This window comes from Lissotriton helveticus, chromosome 2_1 (assembly GCF_964261635.1).
Source record: "Lissotriton helveticus chromosome 2_1, aLisHel1.1, whole genome shotgun sequence".
Taxonomy (NCBI): Eukaryota; Metazoa; Chordata; class Amphibia; order Caudata; family Salamandridae; genus Lissotriton; species Lissotriton helveticus.
The window spans coordinates 587,134,350-587,155,663 of record NC_136059.1 but is presented as its reverse complement, the minus strand read 5'-3'; the positions used below and the strand labels follow the sequence as shown (position 1 = coordinate 587,155,663).

The 21,314-nt window shown below is 43.6% G+C and overlaps 1 protein-coding gene across 1 annotated transcript in view; it reads left to right on the top strand.

Moving 5' to 3' along the window:
• Positions 1-7,433: 7,433 nt before the first annotated feature.
• Positions 7,434-21,314, top strand: part of TMEM174 (transmembrane protein 174) — a 77,242-nt gene continuing 63,361 nt past the window's right edge. The window contains exon 1 of the mRNA XM_078677329.1: positions 7,434-8,083. Coding sequence (XP_078533455.1) covers positions 7,449-8,083 — 635 coding nt within the window. The 5' untranslated portion in view covers positions 7,434-7,448. The remainder of the gene's footprint in view (positions 8,084-21,314) is intronic.

Below are 21,314 nucleotides of genomic sequence, written 5' to 3'. Positions count from 1 at the left end.
AATGAACCGTGATTTAAAGCAATCTTTGACAGCCCGAGTTATAGGCACTGGCAGAAACTGGCTGGCTCACCTCTATGGCGTGCAGCGTGCTCTTAATAATCTCCCAAGAAGGTCTCTGGGTGGGCGGACCCCATACGAAATGCTTTTTGGCATCAAGATGTTCGTCCCTGACCTTGACGGTCTAGACTCGGTGGTTCGCGCCACTTCCTTTGACGCAGATGAACATTACAATGTTTTACAGAATCTACAAAAGACGAGAGACACTCTTGCAAAAGAACATTTGCCCTCCACATCGGATGATGCGTTGCAGATCCCGGTAGTTGGCTGGCTACCCCAAGTTGGAGAACTGGTTCGAGAGAAGATCGACAACAAGAAAGAGTTTGGTCCCTCCTATCGAACTCCGGTCCCAGTGCTTGGAGTGAAGGGCACAAGAACAGTCATTTTACCACCACTTCCAGGTCGTAAGGAAAACAGGTTTATTTCTATTGACAATGTCAAGATACACAGAGTGGCCGATTCTTCTTAGCATGACACCGGCTGTTTCCTGTCCTTCCATTGTGAGAAATTCAGTTATGCACACTGCTTCTAATAATGAACCTGAGGTGGCAATCGATTTACCTGCTGTTTCCAGTCCATTATTGAATAATTTACCAGGAACTAACCTTGATGAGACAGACTATACATACCCCACTGATTTGTCCATGCCTGACCTGCAAGCTCGTTTAGCCACGGAATCCAGATTTTCATTTGACTCTGCTTCCCTTGCCTCGAAAAAACCCTCTAAAATTGCAGTATATGCCAGCCTGTTTAAAAAACATTTTTTGATACCTCCTTGGATATACATTTGGCTGGTCCTTTTTTCAGTTTACCTTTTTATGTCAATTGGTTTTGTGTTTTATTTTTTTCGGATTATGAATGGACACTATGTCGAGGAGAGAACTTGCATTACTCATTTAAATGGAACTTTGGCCCCACTTTCCTCTTCACATTCTACACACAGATTAAAAAGAGACTTGACTTTGGTTAACATCACAGCATGGCCTGTTCTGGATGGAATCGCGTGGGATGCAGTTCGTTTTCAGATTCATGGCCCAACGGAAGTCGTTAATGTTCCTAATGTACTAAGAGTTAATATGGGGGATGTGGTGAAACAAAACATTCGTTCTGATGATTGGGATGTTAATGCTGTGGAAAGTTTGTTTTCTGATTTGAAATATTATGCTGCTTTTGATGCTGAGGATTTATATTTAGAATCTGCTAATTATGGTGAATTGTTCTGTTACCAACATTATGGCAATCACTTCTTACACAAGACATCTTCCCGTAGGGATGCGGTTAATTTTACTCAGTGGGAACATTGCCCAGCACCAAAACAAGGGAGTTCAGAAACGTTTCTTAAAAAGTATACTTATTTCACTGACTTTAATCAGTCCAATCCCGAGTCATTTTATTTTAAATTTAACAAACAGCCACTGTCCAAGGTTCGACTTACAAATACAAAATTGTTGTATTCAAAGGCCTTCCTGGATAAATTAGTTGCTGGAGGGTATGAGTTATGGAAGGATACCATAGACCTTAAATCAGTTTGGGGCTCAAGGGCCTGGCAGGTACAAGGCACTGAGGCTTTGCACCGTGCATGTCTCATCCCAAATCATATGTGGTTTTTAAATGAAACCATTTCCCAGACCACGTGCTTTGGATTGGCTACATCTAAAAGGTTAAACACCCCGTCTTTCCCGGAGTTGGAGGAATATGAGAATTGGAGTAATTTTACTAAATTGTCCATTAGAGAAATACAGGCTCTGCTTCTGAATTCCTCCTTTAACATTTCCAGTATGAATCCCAAGGGTTGGCTGCTTTGGCACCGTAGTGCTGATGCTTGCCAAAAAAGATTTTTAAATATAACTGACGGTTTTAAGACTGTTAGATCTGATCCCCGTTTTGATTTGAGTCATACTGTCACCTCTTACTCTGTTGGCAAGTTGTGTCAAGCTTGGCTGAAACATTCAACTTTACCTGCGGTTAAGTATCACCTTTCCAAACTGAATGCAGATGTGGATTTGAATGATTTCATTAAGGGCCCAGCTAGTGGCAGGTCGAAACGCTGGTTATATGGTGTTTACAATGAAATTTGGAAACTCTCTCAAATTGAGGCTGCTTCACGCCTTAGGGCTATTGATCAGGCAAATCTTGAGAAAGTTCTTGCAGTTGTTGACAATAGCATTAACGTGCTTTCCTCAAGAATTTACACATTGGATAATATTGTGTCGTCTGTTGTTGATATTGTACATGATGAAGTATCTGTATTATACCATGGTCAAAATCAATTACGTTCAATCATGCAGTTTGCGTGGACACTTCAGACTCTGAAAATGGGTAAAGTTCCCTGGGGATACATGAACGTTTCTTCTTTATTTGCACCGTTTAATTTGACAGACAAACAACGCTTGCTTTCAATGCGTGATGCTTCCTTTTCTATGCTCCATATTGAAAGATTGGAATCTTTACCTTTCTCTGTGGCAGAGACCACTGCTGCTACGTGGCTTATCCACGGTTTAATAACACTGCCTTTTGCTTTATTTAAGTTTTCAAATTGTATGAAATATGTGCCAATAGGTCGTTTTGAACCCTTAGGTAGCGGTTTTCTTCATGAGGTCTGGTCACTCCCATACACATACAGATGTTTCAAGGATGACCAAGAGGTTTATCTGACAGGGGATGAGTGTACTGAGACTCCAGATCATTCTTTAATGTGCAGACACATACAGTTGCACGGTTCATGTAACAAGGACCGCCCGAATATGGCTTGCGTTTTACAGGGCACGCCAGTTCCTGCTATCATCCCCACGTTTAAATTGTTAGAGAATGGTAGTTATTTAATGCTCAATAATGAAAACTGTTGTGGTTTAATTAAAGGTATAGCTTTCATAGTAACAGTTAGTGAGCGAGTTATTTGCTGCAGAAATGTTCTTTATCCTCCCACACGTGAACATAGGGAGTCTTCCATTTGGCCACAGATACCGACCTTGGGAGCAGAATTCAGCGGCATGGCTAGAATAAGAGCTCTATTGTCCCAGAAAGAGGTGGCCTTGAGCTCGGCCCGTGAAACTTTCGTGCTTCACATTGCTAACACCCGCACGGAGGTTCAGGCTCTTTTAAACACTGATTTGCCCTTGCATTTCGGAGCCATGGTCCGTTCTATCTTTAACGCGTCCTCCACGACGGGCCTAGCACATTTTTTTAAAGTTGTTAGCGGTGGTCTCGTGACTTCCTTTGAGAAGATTTTTGGAGTCATCCCTGCTTTCTTCCATTCTATTTTTTCATCCTTGTTTGGAGGGTTTCCGTTTTTGCTTGCATTAGCGGCTGGCGCATTGGTGGTTTTCTGCCTTTTTAAATATGGATGCCCTTCCTGTGCAAGACCACGCACAGCTACTACTGACGCGGTTTCGCAACCGCATGCTTGAATACTATGGCACACTGCCGTTAGCGACTCTAAGCACGGCATTTGGATTATCTTTTCGGTTCTCCTATTTCACCTGTGTCCAGCCTGTATTTCGCTGTCTGACCTGTGATTTCCTTTGGGCCATTGATTTGTGTCTCTGCGGACCAGTATCTTCTGACGTCGATTTTGATCAACTAATGAGTCCTATCATTGCTCACGAGTTGGTTTGTTCTGACGAAAGGATTATGGCCTTGGCGGTGGCACATGGACTAATGGGTCCCTGGGATGTGTTGTCGGCAGCGCAAAATTTCTTGGAACTAAGTTTTCTTGAAAACCCACCGAGCTGTCCTCTGATGGTTATAGAGGATCCGGTGCTGGAAGATCACGTATGTTCCTTTCATCTTTTAAATTGGATGGCTGATCTGTTTTCGGATGAGGACAATGACTTCCTCCTGGAGGCTGTTGCAGCTTACTTTTCATATACAGTCTTATCATAGACACTGCCTCAAATTGCCATGCTGATTGATAGCATTCCCTTGATTTTATTGACTTTTGGTCAAGACATTTTATTTTTTGCTTGCCTATTGGCTTGAGCCACATTATATTTGTGGGCTATTTTTTTAGCATTAGTTTTTATAATTGAATTTTTATTCATGCTCGTTTATAAATGGATTCTGCTCTCATGTGATGGCACTTCTGTTATCCTATTTAGTCCGTTCTCGGATCATGGGGGGGTGTTGTATAGCTCCTATATATCCTTATATCGTGTTAAGTTAGCATAGGTACATTTGAGATTTAAACGCCATTTTTCCTTTCTTGCAACTTCTGCACACGACCCTTAATTGTTGACTTAGCTTTCAACCTAGTAGTTTGCCGTGGTGAATGTGAGAATAATATGTTATTGCTCTGATATCTGCTTTGTTTAATAAAACATGTCTGCACGGAGAGTGCTGAAGTTTCAGGAGCAACACGATATGGAATTGTTATGAGGTCTGATCTCCACGCCTTCATAGTCATAACACAAGTGCAGCCTTTGCCAACTTGGGCTTGAGGCGGGATTGATATTGCTTTGCACGAGAATTGTTAACACACTTGATGCGGTGCACATGCAGAGAGAGCTGGTGTATGCTGATGTGATTCCTTCATGCTAGGACACTAAGGTATGGGCCCACCCTAAAACAACCCAAAGAGACCTTCTTAGATAATAATATAATATATGTGTTAGGGAGGGTGAGATATAAGTGTTGTTAACTCTTATTCATTACAGCATGTTAACATGCTGTCACCATTCGCTTTTTATGTCTTAGTAACTATGCTGATAATTTTGCTACTGATAATAAGTATACTTGTATTATCAAAGATACTGCGCCTGAGAAGACGGCATTAGTAAATAAACATTTCAAATGCACATGTGTCTTCTTTACTCCATGTTCTGGTTTGTAATGATAATATAACGAAAGAGTGTTCATGAGTCCCACGTACCCTGAGGTACTGTAAGTTCATGTTCTGGTTTGTCTAAACATTGGGTGTTTGATATGTCCAATGAGACACTGTAGCTAGCTCGGTAAGGGGTGAGTTGGTTGCTAAGGTAAGTTTTGGGACATCCTAATTTGCCGAGGTTCCACTCCTCTGTGCACAGTTCTGTGTGAGTACAGAAACCCTGCAACAAAATATCCCTCGTCTTAGGCTCTTAGCACTGGAAGGGCTGGGCTCAGGGCTGTAGTGGAGCGCCTCAGCCTGGATGTCGATGAGAGATGGAGGGGAGGTGGAGGGGAGGGGGTGGGGCGAACTAGTACCGGACCGGTAGTACCGGTGCTGAGCCTGAATGAACGAGGGACACATTAATGAAATAGTGCATTTGAAAGGGTCAAACTAAAAGATGGATGTTTACACTAATGACAAGCATGCAGAAGCAAATTGGGTGGGGGGCAGGTTGTAAATTGTTTATTGGCACCTCTTCTTGAATTCATTTTACATATACATATTTGCAACTTTGAAGCACAGGTGCTGGAAACTAGGTGAAAAGAAGTCACAAGAGAAGGGCGCCATGAAAGTAAGAGCATCAGTTCAGGGTGAATACTACTGGCCATACCTGTAACCTAGCTGCACCGCACCTGTAATGTTTCTGTTGGATGCTGTCTGTAATTTTGTGGTCCTAATTATAGCTCAGATCGCAGTGGAGTAGGTGGGTGGAGGGACCTTGGAGGGGCGGGCGGCCAGCTAAGCTTCAAAAGTGTTTTCTTGTACAGAAGGGCCCCTGACCTCTGACCTTCCCTTGATGTCTTTTATTCCAGGAGCGGGAGAGGGTGAAAGGAGGTGAACAGGGGTGCACATGGGATGCCGATGCTGTGACAGACCCAGAGTAGTGAGGGGAGTCGTGGCGCTCTCTCTAGACAAATCTTTCTACCGTTAACATTAAATGCAGAGAGGGAAAGGAAAACTCTTACATAGGCTAGATTTCTGGGTGGTAGGGCAAAGTGGTACATGGTGGGCCGCGACGCTGGTGGGGCCCCCTCCATGTGCTTTGCAGGGGGGCCCCCTCAAGTTTTGTTACGCCCCTGGTTACCCTAGAGAAAAGAAAAGCTTTTTAAGTGTCACTGCACTCCAGTATCACATTCCCACATACGGACATCTATGCCTATTATTTTTAGGCATGTGGAAATAGTTACATGTGTCAGTACTTCTTAGAACCTGTGACACTGGCATATTTGATTGAGAACTACAGAAATTCTTTGAAATTCCCTAAAACGTCAGAAATAAACTTCAAATGTAGATATTAGCAGCAGGGCAAATTGTGGACTTCTTAAATGGTTCTGTCGATCTAGCAGAGTTTTTGACGGGATATACCTCACACAGGTTACTCGCATCTACCGATTCTTTGAACTGAAACTTCTGTGCCGAGTGCTCCCTCGCCTTACACCTGCTGGTCAAAGATCAGCAGTTATGGCCTCGGCTGGCTCCAGATTGAAATGTGGAAATTCTATGCGTTTGGCTTTTTTGAGGGCTCTGTTAGATACATTCAGTGAGTCTAATACATAACTGCCAAACTGACCACATGAGAGTTTCCATCTGTTACTTCTTAGTTGGAGGCCTTCCACTGGCTTCTAATTTCTTCATGTGTAGTTCTTTCTGTCTGGTGTCTAAGGATTGCCAATCAGACCCTCTATGGCAGGAACCGGCTGTTGTTAAAGGATTAAATTCCCTCTCTATTATATGCAGGTCAGGGACTTTTAAAAGTTCCAGGAACTAGAAATCAACAAATGAGAGGCCGTTCCACCTCTGGCCGCGGCGCCCCTCTGGAGACTAGCTAGCATCAGTAGCAGCAGGTGATCTGAGCGTTAGTAAATATCCAATAAACTTGGGTCTTTTCATCCTATTTGTCTTATTTGCCTTGGGGCCACTATATAAGCATATGAACTGTGCCAAGAAGCTTCATGAGGTGTATGTTCGGTTTAGAATCACTACACCCAACCTATCTCTCGCCTTCTGCATTGACAAGTAGCGTTTCATCAGGTCATAGCCCTACGGCATGGCCCAGCGCTCCTGAATATCATATGGGACACAGCTAGCCAAGTTAGGTACACACAGCAGCCATTTTACATGTGTAGTTTCAGCAGCTTATATCCTCATCTCTCCTACATTCAAGTTCGCCATTCAGGCAAGTATGCCACCAGATGAACAGGTCAAAGCAGAATAGCATTATCAAAAGGTAAATAAAGCAAAGTGAGTAAAAATATGTGAATGGCAAGTCATCCAAATCAGTCGAGCATGTGGAAAAACAACACAAGCTTGTGCAACTGCCATTCCTAGACAAACCTCTTCGGTTCACTGAGCAAACCTTTAGTCGGATCAGCAAATGTTGCCTCTTCTCACGATGTAGTCCATCGAGCATAGGAGCGCAAGGTCCACGTGTACAGTAACTCATCTAAACTTTTCAGCTTAAATTCGTCTGTAAAACTCTTCTTAATGTTTCCAGGAGGAAGCAGTAAACTTCTGTCGGGCGGTAATGGCGCAGCCGAACAACACGGTGGACAACTTGTCTGTGAACCTATTTTCCGTCGCTCCCTATCCCCCCGGAAGAGCGGACATCCAAGTGTCAGACGGCGACAAAGCGGGCGCGACGCTCCTGTTCTCGGGGGTCTTTCTGGGACTGGTTGGTATCACCTTCACGGTGATGGGCTGGATCAAGTACGAGGGCATCGCACACTTCGAGTGGACTCAGCTGCTCGGGCCCATTCTGCTGTCCGTCGGAGTGACGTTTGCTTTGATTGCCGTGTGCAAATTCAAGATGCTGACGTGCAAATCCTGCAAACAGAACGAGGACAGGGCGTCAGAGGGGGAACAGGCACCCAGCGGGCAATCTTTTGTGTTTACTGGAATAAATCAGCCAATTACTTTTCACGGTGCCACGGTGGTGCAGTACATCCCTCCCCCTTACGCGGCGCAAGACGGCCTCGCGGTGACCCCCGCCTGCGTGCAGCCCGCGCGCAACTCGCCCAGAAGCGTGGCTTCCACGAGGGTTCCTTCAGCCGCCACCACAGGTCCTCCCCAGTACTACAGCATCTTTCCTTTGGATAATCCAGCCTTTATAGAAGAAGAGAACCGTACTGAGTGGCCGGTGCCCGGCGGTGCACAAGAGAGGTATGCTATGGGCTCCACGAAGTCCCAGTCCGGCTGTTGGCCATGGAATATATTCCTCATCCTGCTGCCTAAGGCAATAGGCCTTCTGTGTTTTGATTGACCATACTGGATTAACAGGTCATTCAGGAGTGGAAAATACAAGCATTAGAGGTCCATTTGAGCCTTAGGTTTCTTTGACAGGGAGCATTTGTTTCAAAATAAGATCTTTGTTTTCAGTCGACTTTTAGGTACAGTCACGAGTGGGTTGGCTGGTGAAGCAGCAACACAGTGATTTAGAGATGATTAGACATAATTTATTTAAATTTGACTTCTATTCTCTTCGCCTATTCATGAAAAGTAAAGCATTCAACTGATTGCTTTTGTAGTATATTGTAGCAGAGCACTATAGCTACAATGGTCCAGGGGGGCTTTTAGCCTAGGTACTGCGATAAGGGGATGAGCTGAGAAGCAGGGTTCCTTGGTGGCACACATTGCTGAAGTTGAGCAGTTTCTGCAAACATTGCTGTTGTTGTGCTGTTTTTATGCACTGCTGCAGTTTGGATGTTCCTTTACATATTACTGCAGGTGTGCTGTTTATGCAAACATTGCTGCAGTCAAGCTGTTTCTTTACACATTACTGCAATTGACCTGTTTCTTTCCACATTGCTATAGTTGAGCGTTTTTTTCCACATTGCTGCAGGCAGGTGAGCTATTTCTTTCTACATTGCTGCAGTTGAGCTGTTTCTTTACACATTACTGCAATTGACCTGTTTCTACACACTACTGCAATAGGCCTGTTCCTTTACACATTACTGCAGGTATGCTGATTCTGCAAACATTGCAGCAGTCAAAGCTGTTTCTTACACATTACTGCAATAGGCCTGTTTCTAAACACATGGCTGCAGTTGAGCTGTTTCTTTCAACATTGCTGCAGTTGAGCTGTGTCGGTAAACATTGCTGCAGTTGAGATGTTTATTGACCCTTACCTGATCGAGGTATTCTATTGGTTTGTCTGTCTCTCGGAATGACTACCAGGGGGGCAAAGAAACACTGGGTCGTGGTGCAAGTCCTTGTTGGCAGGTGGGGAACCGAAGATCACAGTTTTAAAGGTGCTGCAGGATATGAATCTCTCCTCTGACTCCTGTCTCTGCCGGAGTGTGCTTGGACTATGCTGGTCCAGTGGGCTGGGGACAATTAGCTGATGTTAGTTTGTGAACCGTCAATTTAATGTCTCACCTTTTCCCACGTTTTGAACTAATGTATTTACGCATTAGGGAGGTCTGTAAAGTGCTGAGTGTTGCTATATAGTAACTCCAGATCGCTGACAGTTAAGGGATAAACGGCACCTGTTTGTTAGATGGGGAATTAAAGACCATTCAGGCGAGGTGAATATCTATGTCTGATAGTCTTCCACACAGTCTTCTTGTTTCCATATTATCAAGTGCCTGAGTTTTGTTTTTGACTTCGCTTTAAAACACCTGTATATTGTGCTGAGTCAATAGACGTTTATTTCTATAGGAATATAACTATTTTTTTCTTTGGTGTTTACATGGTTTATTTGTTAATTTTTGGTACGCAGACGACTTATGGCTCATTTGTGCAATATAAAGTTCTGAAAATAAAGTAAATACCATATTTGTGGAGTCTGCATTAGTAGGCATTTGGAAGGCTCTGCAAAACGTTGTTCAACCTTTGAAAACCACTCTTTTCTAGAGAAAGACTTTTTTCTTAAGGCCTAGACCTTCTACTTGCGAAGGTTCGAATAATGAAGTCAGTATATTTGCTTTGCATGGGGCTGAAATCGGTAAAGTAAAAAAGCCTTCTTGTCATGAAAGGAAATTTACTGGCACCTTTTATTGGGAAAGGCTGGAGAGCAAGGAGATTCCAGTGATAGGAGAGTGAGTTGAGATACCTGCCCCTAGAGTGACTCTATCTCTTTTTAGAGATAGGTGTGATCATTTCTAGAAAAAGTAAAATAAATCATACAGTTGTGTTTACCTTATGTGCAGGAACATTGATATGTATATATATATATATATATATAGTATGAGTCTCTTATTGAATGTGCTGACATGTGAATGCCAAGCCAGCCTTTCGAGGGGACATCTGCTCCTGCAACCCTACTGGAGAAGGTTGGGTTTGCTTGCTATACTCTTGCTTTCAGTACAATGTTATGTTATGTTATGTTATTTCCACTTTTATAGCGCGCAGCTGCCCCAGCAAAGGGGCGTCCCGGCGCTGTATCTGGGAAAGAAACACAATTCAGTCAGGGCAAGAAAAGGAGTCAAGTAAAGAAACCCTAAGATCCAGTGGGAAAGATGAAAGTCTTAACAGCTCTCCTAAATGCCAGCAACTCATTCAGCCAGTGTCTAACCCAGGGTGGTGTGGAGTGCAAAAAAACGATGGATTTAGGCCCAGATCCTTGCACTGGGGTGAAGTGGAGACAGTACTACGACCCCGAAGCCAAAGCTATTTACAAATCCGCTTTGAAAAATTTTCTTAAACATAAAAAAACAACCATGAGAGACTACTTCTCACTACAAATTGCTAACGCCAAGAACTCATCAAAAATCCTCTTCACCATTGTCAAAGACTTCATCAACCCCCCCGCTAGGGCCACGCAGATCTCCGCTAGCCAGGCACTATGCGATGGACTCTCGGACTACTTCCTTGAAAAAATAAATAAACTTTGTGCCTCATTCCCCTGTGGGGTATCCCCTCAGTTCCCCCACACAAGGGCCCCAGATTCCGCCTCCCTACAATCCTTCAACGAGCTTACTCTTGAGACCGCACTCAGGCTATTCACCCAATGCAGATCCGGTGCCCCCTCCGACCCTATTCCTGCCAAACTCATGGGTGAGCTGGCCCCTTCACTGGCCAACTCCTTTCTCTCCATCTGGAATGCCTCCCTCCATCACGGCTTCTTCCCAACCACCTGGAAGGAAGACTGGTAGTCCCTATCCTGAAAAAACCTGATGCCGACCCCACTATATTCGCCAACTACCGTCCCATCTCCCTCCTCCCAAAACACGCAAAAATCCTCGAAAAGGCCGTGCAACTGCAACTAACGGAGTATTTGGAGAACAACTCTCTGTTGCACGACTCACAATCCGGATTTCGAGCTGGTTTCAGCACTGAGGCGGCTCTTCTGGAAGTGGCTGAGACTATTCGTGAGTGTGTGGATAGGGGCGAGGAGGCCATGCTAGTCCTCCTCGACCTATCCGCCGCTTTTGATACGGTCTCCCACTATACCCTCCTAGACCGTCTTAAACAGGTCGGCATCGGTGGCACTGCTCTCACCTGGATTGAATCCTTCCTTACTGGAAGAAGTCAGAGGGTGATGCTTAGGCCTTTTAAATCAGAGGATAAACCCCTGCTGTGTGGTGTGCCGCAGGGCTCTGCCCTCAGCCCTCTATTCTTCAACGTATATCTCGCACCCCTGGCCGCTGTGGTGGAGTCCTGCGGAGTCAGAGTGGTCTCTTACGCTGATGATACTCAGCTGATCTTTTCCTTTAGAGACCACTCGGACTCCACGTTTGCCACCTTCCGCCAATGTCTTGACAGCATTCGTGTCTGGATGACTGATAATCACTTAAGACTCAATGCTGATAAGACAGAGGTGCTGTTTTTTAACCAGAAAAATCCTATTCCCCCCTCCCGGTGGTGGCCCACTGCACCGACCCCGCTCCCTCCCCTGTACACTCAGTACGCAACCTGGGTTATCAGTTCGACGACTCTCTCTCATGTAAAGCACAGGTCAATAAGGTCACATCTGCCTGCTTCATGAAACTGCGCATGATCAAGAAGATACTTCCCTACCTCCCCTTGGACGCCCGCCGAACAGTCACCCAGGCCCTCATCATGTCTCACCTGGACTACGCCAACAGCCTATACGCTGGCGCCCCTCAGTATCTGATCGATCGTCTCCAGATCGTTCAGAACGCGGCGGCTAGACTGATCGGTAATATCCCATACCGTCAGTCAGTTACCACCTATCGCAAAAAGCTCCACTGGCTTCCCATTGCTAGCCCCATTCAGTTCAAGATCCTCACTCTCGCCTTCCGAGCTATCAACAACCTTGGACCTAACTATTTGAAAAAGCGAGTGTCAATATCTCATTCCATTAGATCCCTGAGATCTAACAACCAACGCCTCCTGACTTCTCCTCGCTTTCGACGCGCCAGAATGGGCGGCAGAGGGTTCAGCGTTATCTCTGCTAAACTGTGGAACTGTCTCCCAATCGATCTTAGATTCTGCCCTTCTGAACCCCTCTTCCGTGCTAGATTAAAAACCTGGCTGTTTTCCGTACTCTGATCCCTATAATGCTGATATCCTTGCCTTCCCTTTTCCCCTGAGGCTCTGGTTCTAGCGCCGGGACACCCCTTCGGGGGTAGCTGCGCGCTGTATAAAATTCAAAAATAAATAAAATAAATAAATTGTTCTACGTTCTGTCCATCAACTGTGTTTTTTGCAATTTTCACCCCGAGTGGGCTGGGTATGCTCAGACGTGAGTCCCAGGCTCTCCACACCACTGGAGTCAAGCTATCCAGGCTGAATGAAGGCTAATAGCCAGAAACCGGTCCTTGGATGCTTGATTCCGGTCTGGGAAAGACATGGCTTGGTAGTTCAGACTGGACTGTTCCCATGAGGCACAGGGTCAGAGCTGATTTGCATATAGCCAGTGTCTAACCCAGGGTGGTGTGGAGTGCAAAAAAACGATGGGTTTAGGCCCAGATCCTTGTACTGGGGTGAATGTATGACATTGTTCCACATTCTGTCCATCAACTGTGTTTTTAGCAACTCATTCATGGCGCGAATATGGGCAGGGAGAGAGTTCCACAATTTGGGTGCCAGAACTCTAAAAGAACGACCACCTGCTCTACTTCTCTTGAAACGTGGAATAACGGCTAAATTTTGCCCCAGAGACCTCAGCTGCCGAGAAGGAACATAGGGAGTGATAAGATGTTCCAGTATCTGAGGTGAGGATTGCTTCAGAATTTTAAAAGATAGACATAAAGTCTTGAATTCAATCCTCTGAATCAGGGGCAACCAGTGAAGCTTCCGAATAGTTTCTTTAGCCGAGCAAAATCTAGGAAGGCCTACCAGCGCCCTGGCAGCCGCGTTCTGGACGCGCTGCAGCCTGGTGATTTCCGCCAGGTTAGCTCCGAGCAAAAGTGAGCTCGCATAATCGAGTCTAGATAGTATGGCAGCCTGAATTATCAACTGTCGGGTAGGGGCGTTAAAAAATTTCAGAATCGGTTTTAGCCCGCGTAAAATCCCAAAGCAGGTGGCTGCTACTTTTTTTGTATGAGTTGAGAAGCTAAGGGAGGGGTCAAGCCACACCCCAGATTTTTTACCTCTGCTGCCGGAGTGGGGATAGGGCCCAGTTCTGATGGCCACCATTTATCACCCCAGAGATTGCTCTGCTTGCCCAAGATCAAAACCTCTGTTTTTTTAGCGTTAAGTTGTAGGCAATTAGCCGTCATCCAACCAGCCACTGCCCTGAGGCCCTCCCGAAATCTGGTAGCCTCAGGGTCTGAGTCCCCACTAAGTGCAACCGCCAGCTGCGTGTCGTCAGCGTAGGAGACCATGGACAGGTCCCAACGCTTGGCGACCGCAGCCAGCGGCTGAACATAGAGATTAAACAACGTGGGGCTAAGTGCCGAACCCTGCGGGACTTCCTGCTCAATGGTATAGGGTTTCGACTCAAATGGTGGAGTGGTGACCCTAAAGGTGCGGTCGGTAAAAAACGACCGAAACCAATCAAGTGCCACGCCATTGACACCTGCTTCTCCCAGACGCTGCAAGAGTATTGAGTGCGAAACAGTGTCGAACGTGGCACTGAGATCGAGTAGTACCAGTGCCGCAGTTTGACCCGAGTCCAACACGGAACGCAGGTGTTCAGTCATGGAGAGAAGTGCGGTCTCGGTAATGTGACCAGCACGGAAACCATTTTGCGAGGGGTCCAGGATATTAGCAGACTGAAGGTGGTTAGACAGAATGCCATTGACATGGGCTTCTGCCACCTTCGCGACCCAAGGGAGAAGGGAGATGGGTCGATAGTTCTCCAGTTTGAGAGGGTCCAGTGCAGGTTTTTTCAGGATAGGGGTGACGTAAGCCTGTTTCCATTTAGGAGGAATGAGGCCCGAGGATAAAGATAAATTAATACGTTGGCGTATAGGGGGTAGGCATAGTGAGGCTAGTTCTTTGAAATGTGCAGGTCTAAGAGGATCCGCAGGTGAGCCAGATTTGACTTTGGCTACCAGCTTGTCAAACTCCTCCTCCGATAGATCAGGTAGTGTAGATAAAGCCAAGTTGGCACTAGGCATGGAGCTCTGATCCTCCATTATCAGGCTCGTACTAGGGAAAGAGTGATATATTTTAGACACTTTTTCCACAAAGAAGACCGCAAGATCTTCACAATATGAAAGTGAACAGATCTCAGCCACAGGTACTCTGTTGGCTGTAAGGTCTTTTAACACTTTGAAGATCAACTTCGTGGGGTTAGGGCTAGTATTAAATTCATGAGAGTAGTAGGCTGCCCGTGTCCTACAAATAGCTCTATGATAGCTCTTAACTTGTGCCAGATAGTAAGTTATTTTCCCAGCATCATAGGACTTACGCCAGGCTCTCTCTGCTTGCTTACACGTTCTTTTTAAAAATCGAAGAGAATCATTGTACCAAGGGCTGGGTTCTAAAAGCGACTCTTACTCCAAGCTGCAGGAATCACAGAGTCCAGGGCTTTAGTGACCCATTCACAAAAGAGTTCATAGCCAGACTCCACATCCTCAAAGGAGGCTAGCGGGAGACCACTGAGAAGATGATAGAAGTCAGCTATTTTGAGTTTTTTCCAGGGACGTCTGAAAATAACTCTGTCTGACACTTTAAACGGACGATCCTTGATTGTCAGATGAAGCTCTATTAGATGATGATCAGTCCAGGCTATAGGTCTTGGCAGGAGGACCTTAGCCATAGTTAGATTAGTGAATACCGGGTCCAAGATATGCCCCCCCCCATGAGTGGGGTGAGTGACCAACTGGGGAAGCTGGAGTGCCTCCAGATCCGCCAGAATGCTACTAATAGCTGGAGTATGGGGAGGATCAAAGTGGAGATTTAAGTCCCCCAATATACTAAAATTAGCCGACCCCATCGCCAGAGAACTTACAACATCTGGGAAAGCTTTCCTAAAGGACACATCACTGCCTGGAGGTCTATAAATCAACAAACCAGACATAGTAAAATGATGGCTGATCGTGATGCAGAAATATGCACTCTCACAGCCAGCCATGTCCAGAGTTTTCTAGGTACAGGGGTAACATGATTTAATTGCCATAGCAATCCCTGGAGTTGATTTGCAAAAGTTTGACACGAATAGTTTTAGAATGGGAGTGCTAGAAATATCTTATAGAATGTAATATTTTTTGTAAGTGTACCGACCTTGGTAATGGTGGAGGGGTACCAAAAAGTGAAAATACAGACAGATAGACAGGGCATTGAATCATGTTATGCATTTTAATTTAGATAATTTTATTAGTATTATCAAGTTATATCGAATGCACGATTCAAATGACATACATTATTCATAAAATAAATATATAAAGCATAAGAGCTAGAATTGAAACAAGCAATCATCTACATGAACATAACGTCATAAGAGAAAAAGGCTGAAGAGAAATAAAAAGCAAAGCATAAGATACGGAACAAAAAGAGGTTAAGGAATCAAATAGAGGCTATATTGTATTGAGGAACAGCCTTAGCAGAAGGTTCCCTATTTAAGAAATTAAAAAACAGAAGCCAGAAAGTAGCTTTCATACAGCCAGATTCATCATTGTAAATTGCGCTCGCAAAGGGCCAGATTCTTAGAATCTGGCCCTTTGCGAGCGCAATTTTTGCATTTGGGATTCATCATCCCAAATGCAAAAATCGCTAATAGCAAAATCGCGCGAGGGGAAGATGGCGGCCGGGTAAGACGCACGGCCGGAGAGCTCTGGGTTCAGACTCTCTAGCATGAAGCTACGAGAGTGTTAAAGAGCGTTAATATTCTACATTGAAAGAAACTGCACCGAGCAAGAGAAAAGATAAAGAAAAAAGAATTTCATCAAAAAAGACTGTAACGGATATTGATTCAGAATAGCATGGTAAACTACCTGACGAAGGAGGGCAGCAACGGCAGTCCGGATGAGAGGGGGCGAGCCGAGGCAGTGGAGCCGGCGGCGAAAATGAGTGCGAGGCGTGGACCAGGAGTTTGGGCGGCGGCCGGAGTAGCAAAAGCAAATTGCGCAAAGGCTTCCGGGAGGCTGAAGTTCCAATTCCGGGGCGCGAGTGGCAGAGCAGCTTCGAGCACGGACGCGGAGCGGTTCCCAGCGCAGGATCGCGTTTGTGACCGTGCGGAGCTGCTACTGCGAAACCATGTTCAAACAGACACGGTGATTGAGGCAAGTGCCGCAGCTCGTTTCTTCCAAGGGAATAACACACTGAAAGAACCGAAAGGCAAAACTTATGAGGTTCTAAGCGGTATTTCTCACAATGACGAATGGATGTCAGAACTCGACCTTTTTACTAAAGAAACCAGCGAAACAAACGAGATAGTTCTTGGTCTTTGGAGAATTATTAAGGGAGGGGAGGTACAAGCCAAAACCTGTCTGGATAAACGTAGTGTCCATCACAGCGCTGTATCACCCCCAGGAGGCTGGGGACAGCACAAGACTTACAAAGTGGAATTCAAAATAAAAAACAAAGGTACCAAGGACCCCATAGCTGCATCGAAAGGTGAGCCCAATAAAATTAATATACAAATATTGGGAAAAGAACCGCAGCAGCAACATATGAGCAAATCACAGGAAGGGGTAGAGGTGGAAGGGGAGAGCTACTTTGAAGTGGAGAACAACCTCAGACATTCAGTCACAGGTGAGAGAGAAAATCTACGAATTGACCAAGAAGGAAGACTAGTAGAACTACGGAGCAAGCAAAGTAAGCAGGTTGTATCCAGCTACAGTCTTAGAAATAGAAACTTCCTAAAACAAGAACAGTACCCTAAAGGTATCTCTCACAGGGAAAGCAAAAAAAGAACCAGAAAATTAAACAAACAAGAAACAAAGTCTAATACGGAGAGAGGTACAGCTACCGCCAAGGGGAAAGTGGACCTATCCTGGAAAGGAAAAATCAAGGTCACCCCTTCCTTAAAAACTTACTTTAAAGTTCAGACACAACAGAGTTTACAAAAGGAAGAGCAAGCTCAGAAAAACTTACTTCCGACATTTCAAGGATCCCCAAGTATGCAAGAAAAGGAAAGCGCGCTCACCTCTACAACTGCACAAACCCCTGATTTACAATATACTCACTCAGATGAACAAACAAACAGGGGCTTAGGTGGCTTGACATTAAAACATAATATGGCGGAGGGTGGAACAAAGGGAACATCGGCACCAGCAGTAGAAATAAGGGAGGACACAACAGACGAGGAAGATACAGCAGAAAAAGAAAAAGAAGAGGCACAAGAAAACACCAAAAGTCACACAGATGAATTCCTTGAAAAGATATGGATGGAGATGAAGGAAAAATTCACTATATCAGAGGCTAAACAGGATAAAATTCAAGAAGTCTGTGAGAAATTAGATAATAAACTAAACGCTTTGGGTGACAGGGTGACAGCTGTAGAAAGTGAAGTGGGTACTCTAAATAAAAATGTGGAAAGAAACCGAAAAGAAATTAACTCACTGAAGCAAGAGAGCAGGACACTATATGACAAGATGGAGTCACTTGAAAACCAGGCGAGGAAAAATAACGTAAGGATACAAAATGTGCCAGAAAACCAAGAAGGGACAGAAATAAAGAAATATATAATCGATCTGTTGGCAGAATATTTCCCCTGGGCTGACAAAGCTCTACTTGAAGAAGACATACAAAGGGTTCATAGAGATCCATTCGGTAAAAACAAAGAGAGGAAAACGCCAAGAAAAATACTCGTGAACTTTAAAACTTATGTATTGAAAGAAAAAATATTGGGAGAGGCCCTGAAAAAAGGAACATACAACAAAGAAAATTGGACGTTCAAAATTAGATCAGATATGTCGAACGCTTCTCAAACCAGACAATGGGAGCTGGGGAAACTAATGCCAGAACTCCAACAACTTGGTGCCACAGTGCAGATGAAATTCCCTCCCTCATTAAGAATTATGTGGCGAAATAAAATGAGAAATATAAGAGACCCAGAAGAAGCTAAAGCACTTATTGAATCAATAAAAGACCAAATCTGAGCTGATAAACCAATAAGTTAAAAAAGAATATCCCCAGAATATGTTTCTTAAAAGAATACATATATATATACTTGAGTACATATATGAATAATGGTGCAGAAACTTGAACAAACACAATTCACTTGAACTGAGAGTTAGAAGTTGGAGCTACTAAGGGTTATGGAATTAACCCAAAGAAAGGAAGATGGAGGCTTCCCCAGGGTGGGTAATGGTAAAACACAAAAAAGAAATCATAAAAACTACACGAAAATGGGTGGGGTGCAAAATAGGGAAAAAACAGAGAAAAAAATATCCTCAAATGCAGAAGAAGACGGGTCACCAAACTGCGGTTTTACAAAAATGGTAAACCAAATGGTTTTCAGAGGGAGGAGCACAAACAAAGAAAAACCGGATAAATGAGGAAAACAAAAAAAGATTTTAAAATACTCTCCTGGAATGTAAATGGGATGAGAACAAAAAGCAGAAGAAACAAAATCTTGGAATACCTCAGAACAGCAGAAAGCGAAATCATAATACTACAAGAGACACATTTACTAAAAATGGAATGGGATCAAGTAATAAAAACCCTAAACTGGGTTGACTTTCTCGTATGCACCACACAAGAATGCAATATCAAAGGAATTGCAATAATCGTCAAAAAATCACTCAAAGCCAATCTGGACTCAGCAGAAGTAGACAACAAAGGAAGATGGGCAATAGAAAAAGTCTTGATAGGGAATAACCCCCTCACAATAACGGGATATTATGGACCCAATCTAGACGATGAAGACCCGTTACGGAAACTATACTCTCAATTAATACAAGCCACCTCTCCAATAATTTTGGGCGGGGACTTTAATCTCGTAATGGACCCAAGCATTGATAGATCCCCACCAGGGAGGCACGCAAATTTACCGAAAATGAGAAAATGGATCGGTATTTTTAAAAGGGATTTAGAACTAACAGACGTTTGGAGAGAAAGAGGAGATAAAACAAACCCATTCACGCTTCATAATAAAAAATTGGGGCATAGATCAAGAATTGATTATTTTCTAATTGATCAAAACATATCAAGTAGTGTAATAGACCTAATCTACCTACCTGCCCATCTGTCAGATCATTCTGCGGTCCAATTAACTTTTCAAATAAAATTAGTAGAAATGCAAAGAAGGTTCACGGTAGAAAGAGCAATCCTACATGACCAACAAATTATGAAAGAAATTGAACTGGAAACCATAAACTTTTTTGAAAATAACAAGAATGGAACAACAAAACAGGTATCTTGGGACACATATAAAGCCGTATTAAGAGGAAAGCTACTAAGCCTTGGAGCATATAAAAACAAAAAAACGCGTCAAGAAATAACAGACCTGGAGGAAAACATTAACCTCATTGATACTCAAATAGTAGCAGAACAAGAAACACAAAAGAAAAAAGACCTAGAACTAGAAAGGAAAAATCAGAAAGAAAAATTGGAAGACTTACTAGAAGACAGATTACGCAAAAAATGGGAATCAAGTAAACTCGCAAAACACGAATATGGGGAAGGATGTGGTAAGTGGCTCTTTTGGAAAGTGAAAACAGATAAAATCAGGAATAAAGTAAAAAAAATTCACCAAGAAGGACAAATGAACCAAACCACAGATGAGAACATAATTAGACAAGAGTTTAGGAAATTCTTCACAGAACTATATACCGAAGATACAAGTCCACAAGAAATCCAAATAGACTCATACTTAGAAGACATCCCTTTACTGGCCCTCACGGAAGAAGAAAGGGAAGAACTAAATAAAGAGATCTCAATAAGTGAAGTAGATGAGACTATGAAAACCCTAAAAAAGGGAAAAGCTGCAGGGCCAGACGCCCTACCAAACGAGATATACATTAGTTTAAAGGATACCCTACTACCACATATTACGGAACTGATAAACCTGATTTTTAAACTACAAAATAAAATACCAGATTCTTGGAACGATGCAATAATTACAATCATACTAAAACCTGGCAAGGACCCCACTAGATGTGAATCATATCGTCCTATATCGCTGCTTAATGCAGATTATAAAATATTCGCAAAAATTATGGCATTTCGACTGGGGAAAGTAATGAATCAACTTATTCACCCAGATCAAAAAGGATTCATTAAAGGAAGACAACTGCATGAAGTTACACATGAGCTCGTGAGCTCCATTGACATAGCCACGCAAAAAAAAAGTCCCACTCACTATACTTACTATCGACGCCGCTAAGGCGTTCGATAGAGTCAACTGGACCTTCCTAGAGAAAGTCATGACCAAAAACAATATAGGTCAATCTTTCATGCATGTGGTGAAACATATTTATAAAACACCAAGGTCAAAAATCCTAGTAAACGGCAGTCTTACTGAAAATGTTAATATAGAAAGAGGAACAAGGCAGGGGTGTCCCCTTTCCCCCCTGCTTTTTAATCTATATATTGAACCATTGGCGAACAACCTAAGAAACACCAAAGAGATTACCCCCTTTGAATATCAGAGGTGGAACAAGAAAATCGCATTATACGCAGACGACCTAATGATTTTCACAGACGACTACATCAATTCCAAGACATCTATAGAAGAAATTATAAGCGAGTTTGGGAAAGTTTCAGGATATCTGGTAAATCATTCAAAGACCGAGATTATGACATGGAATACACAATTCCAAAGTTCAAATATCAAAAAAGAAATAAAATACCTAGGGATCCTAAAAAACCAAGATCTGAACAAAATAACACAACGAAACCTGAATAAAGTAACTGGAGAGGTAAAAAAACTGCTCGAAGTATGGTCTAGTTTACCACTAACCTTGATAGGTAGATCGAACATCATTAAAATGTCAATAGTACCAAAGTATACTTTCCTCTTTAACACCATCCCTTTAGAATTTGGGAAATCTCTTCTAAAAAAACCTCAGAGAGATATCATCAATTTCATATGGGCTTCAAAGGGAATTAGGATCTCTTGGAAGAAACTCAGGAGAGGAAAACAAGATGGAGG